The 11,349-nt window shown below is 36.5% G+C and overlaps 1 protein-coding gene across 6 annotated transcripts in view; it reads left to right on the top strand.

The window, feature by feature from the left end:
* Positions 1-11,349, top strand: part of PHF3 (PHD finger protein 3) — an 80,449-nt gene that overhangs the window by 48,309 nt on the left and 20,791 nt on the right. For 5 of the 6 annotated variants that reach the window (XM_006756837.2, XM_006756836.2, XM_015559478.1 and 2 more), the window contains 5 exons: positions 2,163-2,472; positions 5,710-5,893; positions 8,520-8,667; positions 8,750-8,906; positions 10,324-10,440. In XM_006756837.2, the coding sequence (XP_006756900.2) occupies positions 2,163-2,472; positions 5,710-5,893; positions 8,520-8,667; positions 8,750-8,906; positions 10,324-10,440 (916 nt within the window). Of the gene's footprint in view, positions 1-2,162; positions 2,473-5,709; positions 5,894-7,831; positions 7,871-8,519; positions 8,668-8,749; positions 8,907-10,323; positions 10,441-11,349 lie in introns of those variants that run through there. The other variant, XM_015559480.1, reaches the window with a different exon arrangement.

Below are 11,349 nucleotides of genomic sequence, written 5' to 3'. Positions count from 1 at the left end.
CTTGTTCTGTTGTGCTGTTGATATCACTGTGAGGAATTGACCGCCAGGTCAATTGGCTGTGAGGACCAGTTGTGTCTACAATGGGAGAACTTCTTTGCTGGAGATACCCTTATGGGGCAGGACTTGTTTCAGTGGGGCTTTGGCGCTCACTGAGTCTGCCCCCTGAGTGTGTCTCTTATGGATGTTTAGAGTTGTAATCTGGATGGTCTCACTCTGACCACTGGGTACACTGGCTCTTGGATCTCTAAGGAGGTGCTAATTTAGCCTCTGCCTGAGGCTACCCAGCAGGAGCTCAGCTATGAATGAATGCAAGCTGCTGTGAGGCCTTTGGCCAGCTGCAGTTTGTTAGGTAATTTTCGGATTGCAAAGGGCCAGGCATTTCATATGCAAAAGCCAGCGCACAGCTTGGGTGGGTCAGGGGTTCCAGGCGATCAACAGGGCGGAGCAAGCAGCTATGGCTGCTTCTCAGTCCTGCCCTAAGAGGCCCCGCTTCTCAGTGTCCTGGTAATCGCTGCAAGCACCTCTGAGAGAAAGCTGCCCTCGAGTTCCGACCAATGCCAGGCAGTGTAGCCTCTCCCTATATGAGCCTGGGTCCCCAGAGACTCGCCCGGAACTGGAGTTCAGAGCATTCGGGAGCTTGAGACTCCCTCCCGATTGAAAAAGACAACCGTGTCCTCAGCCGCCAGCCCTTTCCGCGTGCACCTCAGTACCTCTGCACTGTACTTTCATACCGCACCTCCTCTGAGTCTTGGTATGCTTTTCTTCTGGTTGTAGAATTTCCACTCAGTCAGCCTTCATGTGGTTCTGGATGATGTCTGTGTTACGTTTTAGTTGTATTTTTGAAGTGGTTGTGCGAGGCAGCAATTTCCGGTGTTTACCTATGCCGCCATCTTGGTTTCCCTGGACCACAGTTTCTTAAAAGGAGTTTTGAAAGAAAAATAAAACCTTTGACATGAGGTGCCACTATTATTACTACCAAAATCAATACAAAGTCTTGTTAAAGAATAGACCTGAATTATTCTATCTTAATTTTCTGAACATTGCATGAGTTACTAACCTGAAAAATGAAAATGTTAAACATGATTGAGTTTTGTAGTTTTTCTAACAGGCTGTAAAATATGTAAATAATTTCTCCCTCAAATTGCTGATTTGCCATTTTAGAGTCATAAATCTCATGGCCCTGGACGTTTTCATGGGTTAGTGAAGTTACTTCTTTTTTTAAACATATTTTATTAATTTTTACAGAGAGGAAGGGACAGGAATAGAGAGCTAGAAACATTGATGAGAGAGAAACATCAATCAGCTGCCTCCTGCACACCCCTCACTGGGGATGTGCCAGCAACCAAGTACATGCCCTTGACCAGAATTGAACCTGGGACCTTTCAGTCCACTGGCTGACGCTCTATCCACTGAGCCAAACTGGTTAGGGCGTGAAGTTATTTCTTAGATAAAATGCCATAAAAGGAAAACTTTTATAAGGACATTGCTTAGAAACTTTTTAAAAAGTCATCCTCAATATTTTCACATTAACATATAGTATTGATCTTTATTTTGGAAAAAGTTTACTAGGTGATGTATTTGGTCAGAATTAAGGAAGTCCACACTCAAAAGTACTTAAAGATTTTTTAGCAAAATCAATGTCACACCCTGAAACACAGTATTTTGAACTGAAAGAATAGTTATATAATTAAGATGGTTAATAAACAATTTGAGAGACTCCATTAGTTTTTGAGTTGCACTTTTTCTGCTTTTTTTTTGTCATTTAAAATTACTCATTGGATAAATTCTCTAATTTTATGTATGACAGATCTGTGTTAAATGTAACTTTGTTGGATTGTGATCATATCACAGATCTTAACCACCCTTCTCAGTAGAGAAATTCTATAATTTCTTATTTTATAAAGCATACTGACGAGGGTCAGTTGCCCTTTATTTTAGTCCTATGGGTTTTTTTTGGTTTTGTTTTCAGTATTTTCTCATTCATACCAGAGGAGGAAAGTTTCATTTTCATTGAATATTCTTTTTGATTACTTGCTCCATGTTGAACTGATAGGATGGGTTAAAGATAGAAAACATACAAAAAAAGTTAATTTTTGAAAATTCAGGCTTTTGACATTGATTTTAAAGGAAATGTATCAAAGTATTTTTTTTTCTCCTTCCAGGTTTATGGTTGGCTGTGGAAGATGTGATGACTGGTTTCACGGTGACTGTGTCGGGTTAAGTCTTTCTCAAGCACAGCAAATGGGAGAGGAAGACAAAGAATATGTGTGTGTGAAATGTTGTGCTGAAGAAGATAAAAAGACTGAAGTAACAGATCCAGATATTTTGGAAAACCAAGCTAAAGTTGAAGTCCATACTGAAGATAAAACAATGGACTATGAAAAGCTTGGATTATCAAAGCACACATCAACAAATGACAAAACCAAATGTACAGATGATACAGTGAAGCACAAGGTCAAAATTTTAAAACGGGTGAGCTTCTCACTAATGTGTTCTGTTATCTTAAGAAATTTGTGTAGGCTGATAATTAGAATTTGAAATTTCTCCTTAGGTTTTATTCTAGTGTACATTTTCAAACTTATCTACACTAATAAAAGAGAAATATGCAAATTGTGTCACTCCACTACACCCACCAGCCAATCAGTGACTATGCAAAGTAACCCAGCAAAGATGGAGACTAATTTGCATATGCAGGCACGGAGCGAAGACTGAAGGCTCCGGCTGGAGTGGAGACTGAAGACTTTAGAGGCTTAGCTTCTCCGCTGCGGCCAGACCAAAGGCCTGGGTTCCGTGTTGCGGAGGAAAACAGGTGCCAGCAGCCAAGGAAAGGAGCCCTGGAGCCTTCCTGTGGTCCCTCCCCAGCCCGATAGTGCACTGGTCCCTCAGCCTGGTCTGCACCCTCTCGCAATCCAGGACCCTTCGGGGGATGTCTGAGAGCTGGTTTCAACCCATTCCCACAGGCCATTCCTGTTGGGAGGGCATCAGACGCAGGGCTCATGGCTGGCAAGCGCTGCTGCAGCAGTGCGAGCCTTTCCTGATCGGGACTGATTGGGTGCGAGCTCGCGGCAGGCACAGTGGGGCTGGGATGAGCGGGGGTGGCAGGTAGGAGCTGCAGATGGCATTGGACTGTGGGTTTTGGCCCGATCCCTGCAGGCCACCCAGAGGGACCCCACTTGTGCAAAAATTCGTGCACTGGGCCCCTAGTTTTTCCATAAGAGTGGGTGGATTTTTATGTAACATACAGATTTTATTTTTGCTATTTCTAATCTCTAGTTTGGTACTTGGATTTTCTGTTGTAGGATGTGTGTGTGTGTGATCTTGTATTACGAACTGTAAATTGTGCTTACTGGTAAAATTTCTTTACAAGCTTTTCAGCCCAGCTGGCATGGCTCAGTGGTTGAGCATCGACCTATGAACCTGGAGGTCACGGTTTGATTCCTCGTTGAGGCACATGCCCAGGTTATGGGATCGATCCTTAATGTGGGGCATGCAGGAGGCAGCTGATAAGGATTCTCTCTCATCATTCTCTCTCATATCTCCCTTTTTTTTCTGAAATGAATAAAAAAATTAAAAAGTTTTTCAGTTTGTAAATGTCTATTAATCCTTAAACTACGTTTGGTATTATTATTTCCAAATGAAAGAGTTTTATTTTTCTCTGTAAGGAAAAGTAATCAATTTGTCTTACCTTTGTCCTAGTATTTGCTTGGAACCCTCACCTCATAATTTTTTTTTAAAAATGTGGACTCTATAAAAAAGTTGTCAGTTTTCCCTCATTCTTATATTTTTAACTACCTTCTAAAAGTATTTTATAAATAGATATTTAAAGATATTTAGTCAATTACAGGAGCATTGTATAAATTTTCTTTGTCTACCTTTTTACTACTGTTTATTTTTCTAATTGATTCGTCGTTATTATAGATAGTGCTAGGGAGGAAACATAGTGGCAACGAACGTACTTGGAGAGTTAAGTATAATCTAAAAGACAGTGAACATGAATCGTAGAGTTGGAAGGAATCTTGGAAATCTTTTAGTCCTACCATTCAGATTTAAGAGCATGCGCATATTTTCTCCAAAATCTATATTACTTACAAATTCAGTTCTTTCAGACACCCCTTATATGACAAATCTGGATTAAGTTCCAGTTTGCCAAATCCTTGTATCCACTGTTTTCTGTCTGCCAAGACTTTTTGGAATCAGATTATGTCCTTCTGATATATGCTGTTTCTTTATTGATCTGATTAGCACCAAAATAATTGATAATACAGAACTGAAAGCTCCATTGAGAAGAATTTATAACACACCTTTGGAAAACTTCTTTTATCATCAACTATTACTCATCACATCTTGGGTACAATTTCTTGGTCATTTAGAAATATGGCTCATTGTTTTGTCATTTAGCTGAGTTGTCTCCATCTTGTCTAAAATGACATTTAAAAAAACATTAACATTGTAAATGGTTTGAGAAACCCCCCATTTCCAGAAAAAGACCTAGCCTGATTTTGTAAATGCATGTGCTATCCAAGTGATAACTGCTTCCTTTTTGATGAACCGTTGATTCTTATTTAGACTTGTCTGCTTTTAGTTTATGAAGTCTGCTCTTTAAAAATCACTTGTTACCCCTAGATTTTTATGTTAAACCATTTATTGAGTTTCTAGTGTATGCCAAGCCCGATACCAGACTTTGGTTTATAGCACTGATTGAAATATATTCCTGCTCTCAAGTAAATCTATTTGGGGAAGTAGAAAGTAAATAAAATTAGAAGATTCCTAGTCTGGAGAAAATCAGTTTTTGTATGTACTCTATGACTTTATGTCTTTATACAGTGTTCTTCTCCATGTTTTTTATTTACTATTTTTTATTTTATTTCAGAGAAGGGAGAGGGAGGGAGAGAAAAAAAAAATGATGAGAGAGAATCATCAATCGACTGCCTCCATGCCCCACACCCACACCGGGAACCAAGTCCACAAACTGGGGATATGCCCTGACCAGGAATTGAACTGTGACCTCCTGGTTCACAGGTTGACACTCAACCACTGAGCCATGCAGGCCGGGCTTCCCCATCTTTTAAACACTAGTGTGACGTGACTGATTTCTCCCAGGGTTCCCAGAATGCCAGTTTCACCATCAGCTGTGGATTATATTAGGGTAAGAGCAGCAGGTATCCTGAAGGTTTGTTCTACCTTATGGGAGTTAAAATTGCCACAATTAGTACACTGAGAACTTAACTGATACACTTACTATGGATGAATAGAACTTCATTTGTTTTAGAAAATAGTGAAAAATACCTGTTTCTCTACAATTTTTCCCTCCATTTCCCATATCCACAGGCAACTAAGAGTACTATTTCTATCTTATATCTCTAATTTTCTTTCTAATATTGTTATTGGGAATGTGATCTCTATTTTTTAGTTCTCCTTTAAAAGAACTAAATAGTCTAGTATGTGTTCTGTAGAAAACATGCTTAACAAATGGATTTTGAATGAAAGGGTGATTCTCCTTTTTGCTAATTGAATTATTTTTTGTGCATCTTTAAAAATCCCTTTAAACAGTTACTGGGCCAAAGAATAGAAAATGTTTGATATTGTTATAGGTTGTAATACTAATAAGGTTTAACTTTTTCATCTATATCTCTTGAGGCTTGAGTTATATTTAAAGATAGTGTAGAAATTTTAATTCTAGTAATTAAATACTTTTTTTTTTTTTTTCAGGAATCTGGTGAAGGTAAAAACTCATCAGAGTGTAGAGATAGTGAAATGAAAAAATGGCAGCTAGCTCCTCTTCGAAAGATGGGACAACCAGTTTTACCTCGGAGATCCTCAGACGAAAAAAGTGAAAAAATACCAAAAGATTCCACAGCTGTTATTTGCACAGGGGAAAAAGCTTCAAAACCAGGTAGTGAGATTAATAGAAATTATTATATACTAATGTATTTATATTTTATTTCATATACTATCAGTTAAAATATTTAGGGAAATTAAAAATGTTTAACATTTTAATGTTTTGGTGATTAAGCTTACTTGAAATTAAAAACCATTACTTTAAATTCTGGGGAAGTACTAATGAATTTAAGGTACAGCTCCTTCCCTCATGGCACTTAAATACCAATGGGAGAAGACAGACAAGAAAATGGTATGCTATTTAACAGAGTTTAGACACTATGAAGAAAAGGTAGAGTAATGGGATAATCACAGTATTTATCAGTGTATAGTAAAGTCCAAACTTAGATATATACAGGTAGAGTTCAATAATGAAGAGACAGAAGCACAGCCCTTGGAGAGCATCTACATTTAGAAGTTGGGAAGAAGAGACAGTTGGCCTGAGTGAGATAAGAGAAGTAAGAGACCATGGTGGCCTGGAAGCAAGATGAAGTTTGATACCGGAAGAAATAATCAACCATGTCAAATGCTGTCTGGTCTGGACATTTAATAAGATGGACATAGATTAAGTATGTGGTTTAGTGAAATAGAGATTATTGGTAACCTTGATTAGAATGATTTTGGTGGAGCAGTGGGAACAGAAACCAGTTGTAGTGGCTTATGGACGAATGGAAAGTGTGGAACAGGATGATTACAGACAAGTCTTTCAAGGAATTTTGCTGTTAAAGGGAACAGATAGTATGCTAACTAGAAGTGGATATGGGATCTAGCACTTTCTATGTATTTTGAAAAAATCTTTATTATTGAGGAAGTATTACCTGTGTCCCCTTTTTGTCCCATTGAACTCATAGCCTGCCCCAGGACTTTTTTTTTTTTTAAGGAGATATAGACAGAGCATTAATGGCAATGATCCAGTACACAGACAGAATTTGGTGATATAGGAGAGATTATGTGATGGATGAAGTTAAAAATCCATGAGATGAGGGGGTGGGATTCACATTGAAGTGTTAGGTTATAGAAAAGGAAGATGGTATATGATAGGGAGGACAGATACAGGTTGATTTAGTGATGGGAAGATGTGATAGCTGATATTTTTCTGTTTTCTCAGTAAAAATATGAAGTGAGAAAATCAAATGAGGTTGAAGGTGAGGAAAAGCGTTGTTGGTTTGAGAAGAGAGGAGAACACGAGTAAAATTGATGTTTTGAAAGTGGGAGAGGAAATTTTCTGAGAAAATTTAACAGGACTAAGGCAATAGATTGAGTTATCTACTTAAGATTTGTGGCTTATAAATTTAAAGTGAGACCTGTCCACACCAGAGCTTATTTTTTTCCAGTTATCTTAAGCTGTTCGTAGGCTATTCGGTGTTGTGATTTTGCCAATGCAAAGGTTTAAGGGAGAGACAATAAAGGCATTACGTATGCAAAGGAATGGTAATAGTGTTGGACTGTTTAATCAAAGTTGGTTATGTGGGAAAGTGAGGGCATAGACCAGTGATGGCGAACCCTTTGAGCTCGGCGTGTCAGCATTTTGAAAAACCCTAACTTAACTCTGGTGCCGTGTCACATATAGAAATTTTTTGATATTTGCAACCATAGTAAAACAAAGACTTATATTTTTGATATTTATTTTACACATTTAAATGCCATTTAACAAAAAAAAAAATCAACCAAAAAAATGAGTTCCTGTGTCACCTCTGACACGTGTGTCATAGGTTCACCACCACTGGCATAGATGATAAAAAGGATAGGTTTAAGAATGAGGAAGGAGATTTTAGAATAAATAAGTTGGTGTGATAGGAGGTCAGAGTAGTGGAATGTTCGACATTTTTTGGAGATGCACAGGAATTAGTAATGGTGGGTTGGAAAATCATTTGAAAAGCTTAACATTCAAATTACAATATCAATCAACTACGTTTGTTTGTTTTTTAAATATATTTTATTGCTTTTTTTACAGAGAGGAAGGGAGAGAGATAGTCAGAAACATCAATGAGAGAGAAACATCGATCAGCAGCCTCCTGCACACCCCGCACTGGGGATGTGCCTGCAACCAAGGTACACGCCCTGGACTGGAATCGAACCTGGGACCTTTCAGTCCACAGGCTGACGCTCTATCTACTGAGCCAAACCGGTTAGGGCCAAGTACGTTTGTTTTAAAACCAGAGGAGATTCATGAATTTTGTGGTAGTAGTAAGATCATTACATTATTTGCTCTCTTAATAAGTTCAGGCCACATTTTCTAAATAGTTTTTTAAAAGTTAATGCATATATGTGAAAAGTAACTAGCTTTAAAAGCCATTACTTAAAATGGAAAAGAGGCTATATCATTTTTTAGCTTTAGTTACTTAATTTCTAATTAAAATTTTTTTTAAACTTGAGGTGTAACTGGCACAGCATTATATTAGTGTTAGCTGTACAGCATAATGATTTAATATTTATGTATATTATGAAATGATCACCACAGTAATTCTACTTAACATCTGTCACCATATATAGATTTAGAATGTCAAGAGTATTTCAGTATGGAGTAGTTAGAAATAGTCATTTTTAATCAGTCAGTTTTGTTTATAAATTTACGTCTGTATTAAAAAGAAAAATATGTTTTTAGAAACAATGTAATGTGTTTTTATATTTATTTAAATTAGGTGCTCATGAGAAGCAAGAGGTAAAAAAGAAGAAGATTGAAAAAGGAGCGCCTAATGTGCATCCTCCTGCTGCCCCTGCTGCCAAGCCCTCTGCAGATCAGATCCGACAGAGTGTCAGACACTCTCTCAAAGACATTCTGATGAAAAGGTAATACACATTACTGTTGTGGAAGATTGAATAATACATGCTTCTTGTATTTGAAAAATAATTAAATTGTTCTAATTTTAAGACTTACAGATTCAAATTTGAAGGTACCAGAGGAAAAGGCAGCAAAAGTTGCCACAAAAATTGAAAAAGAGCTTTTCTCTTTTTTTCGGGACACAGATGCTAAATACAAGAACAAATATAGAAGTTTGATGTTCAACCTGAAAGATCCTAAAAACAATGTAAGTGTGTTTTGTTAATGTTCATAGATACTTATGCTTCCTACTTTACTGAATGCATAAGGATTTAACATTGTAATACAGTAGATCTATAATTTATTGGAGTGAGACCATGGAATTTTAGTAGTCTTGCTTCTGGATTGAATTCTGCTTAGTGGTGACTAGTATTATAGAATGAGTCTATTAAAATATAAAATACTAAATCTGTCTTAACTTGATTTATGTGAAATTTCTTTATGTTCTTTGTTCAGTCCAATTTGTTAAAAAGAATTCATATGTATTCTTCAAAAATGATTAAGCTAAAATTGACAATACTATTTAATATTTCTGATTTAAATCAGAAAATAACTGCATTCCTTAAAATAAATTGCATTTAGATAAAAAAACAAAACTATTTCAAGACATTTTTATTACATTAAATATGACTTTAGTTCTAAATATCTTTTAGCAGTGGGGTAAACATTCACAATGAAAACTTAACTTTCTTGGGATTTATTTTTGTGATTTAGAATCTAAAAGCTGTGTGTCTGTGTGTGTGTGTAGATGCAAATGCCTTGCATATTTGGTTAAATTTGACAAAGCTTTCACATAAGTGATAGCACTTTGTCAGTTTGCATACCTATATTTGCTATAGTATGTAGTTTAAGTATTTTCTTGAAATACTCTAACAGCTACTTAAGAGAATTCTACTGTAGAATCTCACTTTATGGTGCAGTGGTCAGCAAACTGCAGCTCGCGAGCCACATGCGGCTCTTTGGCCCCTTGAGTGTGGCTCTTCCACAAAATTCCGACTTCTGTGCATGGGCCACGAAGTTTCAGTCGCACTGTACATGCGCACCCGCACGTGGTATTTTGTGGAAGAGCCACACGTAAGGGGCCAAACAGCCGCATGTGACTCACGAGCCGCAGTTTGCCGACTACTGGCTAGGGGATCTATTACTTTTTGAATTGTATAACCTGGAAGTTTTTCTTCAATAAGAAATTAGTTCCTTTAGGTTTCTTTTTTTCAGTTGGTTCTTCCCTCTGGAATTCCTACAGGCCTGTTAAGATTTAAACATAAGCAATCTTAAAAATATGAAAGACATCATATTTAGTAAAGCTTTTTTATGTAGTACTTTGTCTGTTATAACAGTGTGTCCTTGGGAAGACATAATACAGCTTTGGGATAGATGTTGTAATGTTTCCAGTGTATGTGCTTCTGCATCATGTGTTGCTTTTTATGAGATGTGTATTTTGCTGCCTTCGATAAGTTCCTAGGCCACAAGGCTATCTTTTAATCTTATAGTAGGCAATATGTAAATTATAAAACATTTATAAATCAGTTTTCAAAATTGCATCTTATTTATTACAAGTTTCTGGATAGCCGCTTTTTTTCTTCTGAAAATGTTTTTCTCCCCTTCCCATTTTAAAATACTTCCAGATATTATTTAAAAAAGTACTGAAAGGAGAAGTAACCCCTGATCATCTTATAAGAATGAGTCCAGAAGAACTAGCTTCCAAAGAGTTAGCTGCTTGGAGACGAAGAGAAAACAGACATGTAAGATTACTTATGAATATGTGTTTGACTATATTAAAGTCTATATTTTTTAAGCCTTCTAGTTGTTTAGCCTTGTTCTTAAATGCTATCTTTTATTTTTCTTGATCTCTGCTGCTTTTTTTCATTTTCTCAAGTTTTCAGGTTACGTAAATACTTTGTGTTTTGTTACATAATTTGTAAAAGCAGAAGGTGGGGAAATAGGTGCATCTTAATCACATCTTGACTTTTCAGAAGCCCAGTTTGAAAGTATTATGAGTATTAGTAATTTGGAGAGCCAGATTTAATTCAGAATGAAAATTTTGTACGTTTATAATCCCCATTTGAAGTTTCAAATGCCAAAAGATCTGAAAAAGTGTTTTTTTCCTGTAACAAATTTACTGATAAAACTGACCTGAATTGCCATGTCTTAATGTATTCACAGAAATGTTGTGTATTTAATTAAGTAGCACTAACTGGAGTGTTATGTAACATATACAATATGTGCACCATATTGCATTTTTAAAATTAAAAAATTCTAAAAGTCACTGATCCTAAGAGTTTTTAGTTGAAGGTTGTGAACTTGAAATACCTTTAAAGATTTAAGTGAGTATCATGTGACTTGAGGTATGAGGTAACCCATCATCAACTATTTTATTACAATGGCCTCAGAACATTAGCCCTTTATTCTAGAAAATACTGGTTACTTATAATTCATATTAACTCTACATAATTTACCTGATTCTTCATAATATTTATCTGCATCTTAGGTATTAAGTTTCCAAGTAGAACTTCTGCCAAATCTAGTTTGAAGTACCAAAGGCCTTGATTTCATATATTATACTTTTTCACATATTTTTTTAAATTAAATCTTTACTGTTCAGATTATTACAGTTGTTCCTCTTTTTCCCCCCCATAGCTCCCCTCCCCCCC

This window comes from Myotis davidii, unplaced genomic scaffold (assembly GCF_000327345.1).
Source record: "Myotis davidii unplaced genomic scaffold, ASM32734v1 scaffold334, whole genome shotgun sequence".
Lineage (NCBI taxonomy): Eukaryota > Metazoa > Chordata > Mammalia > Chiroptera > Vespertilionidae > Myotis > Myotis davidii.
The sequence above is the reverse complement of the archived record's forward strand: the minus strand, read 5'-3'. Positions and strand labels throughout refer to the sequence as shown.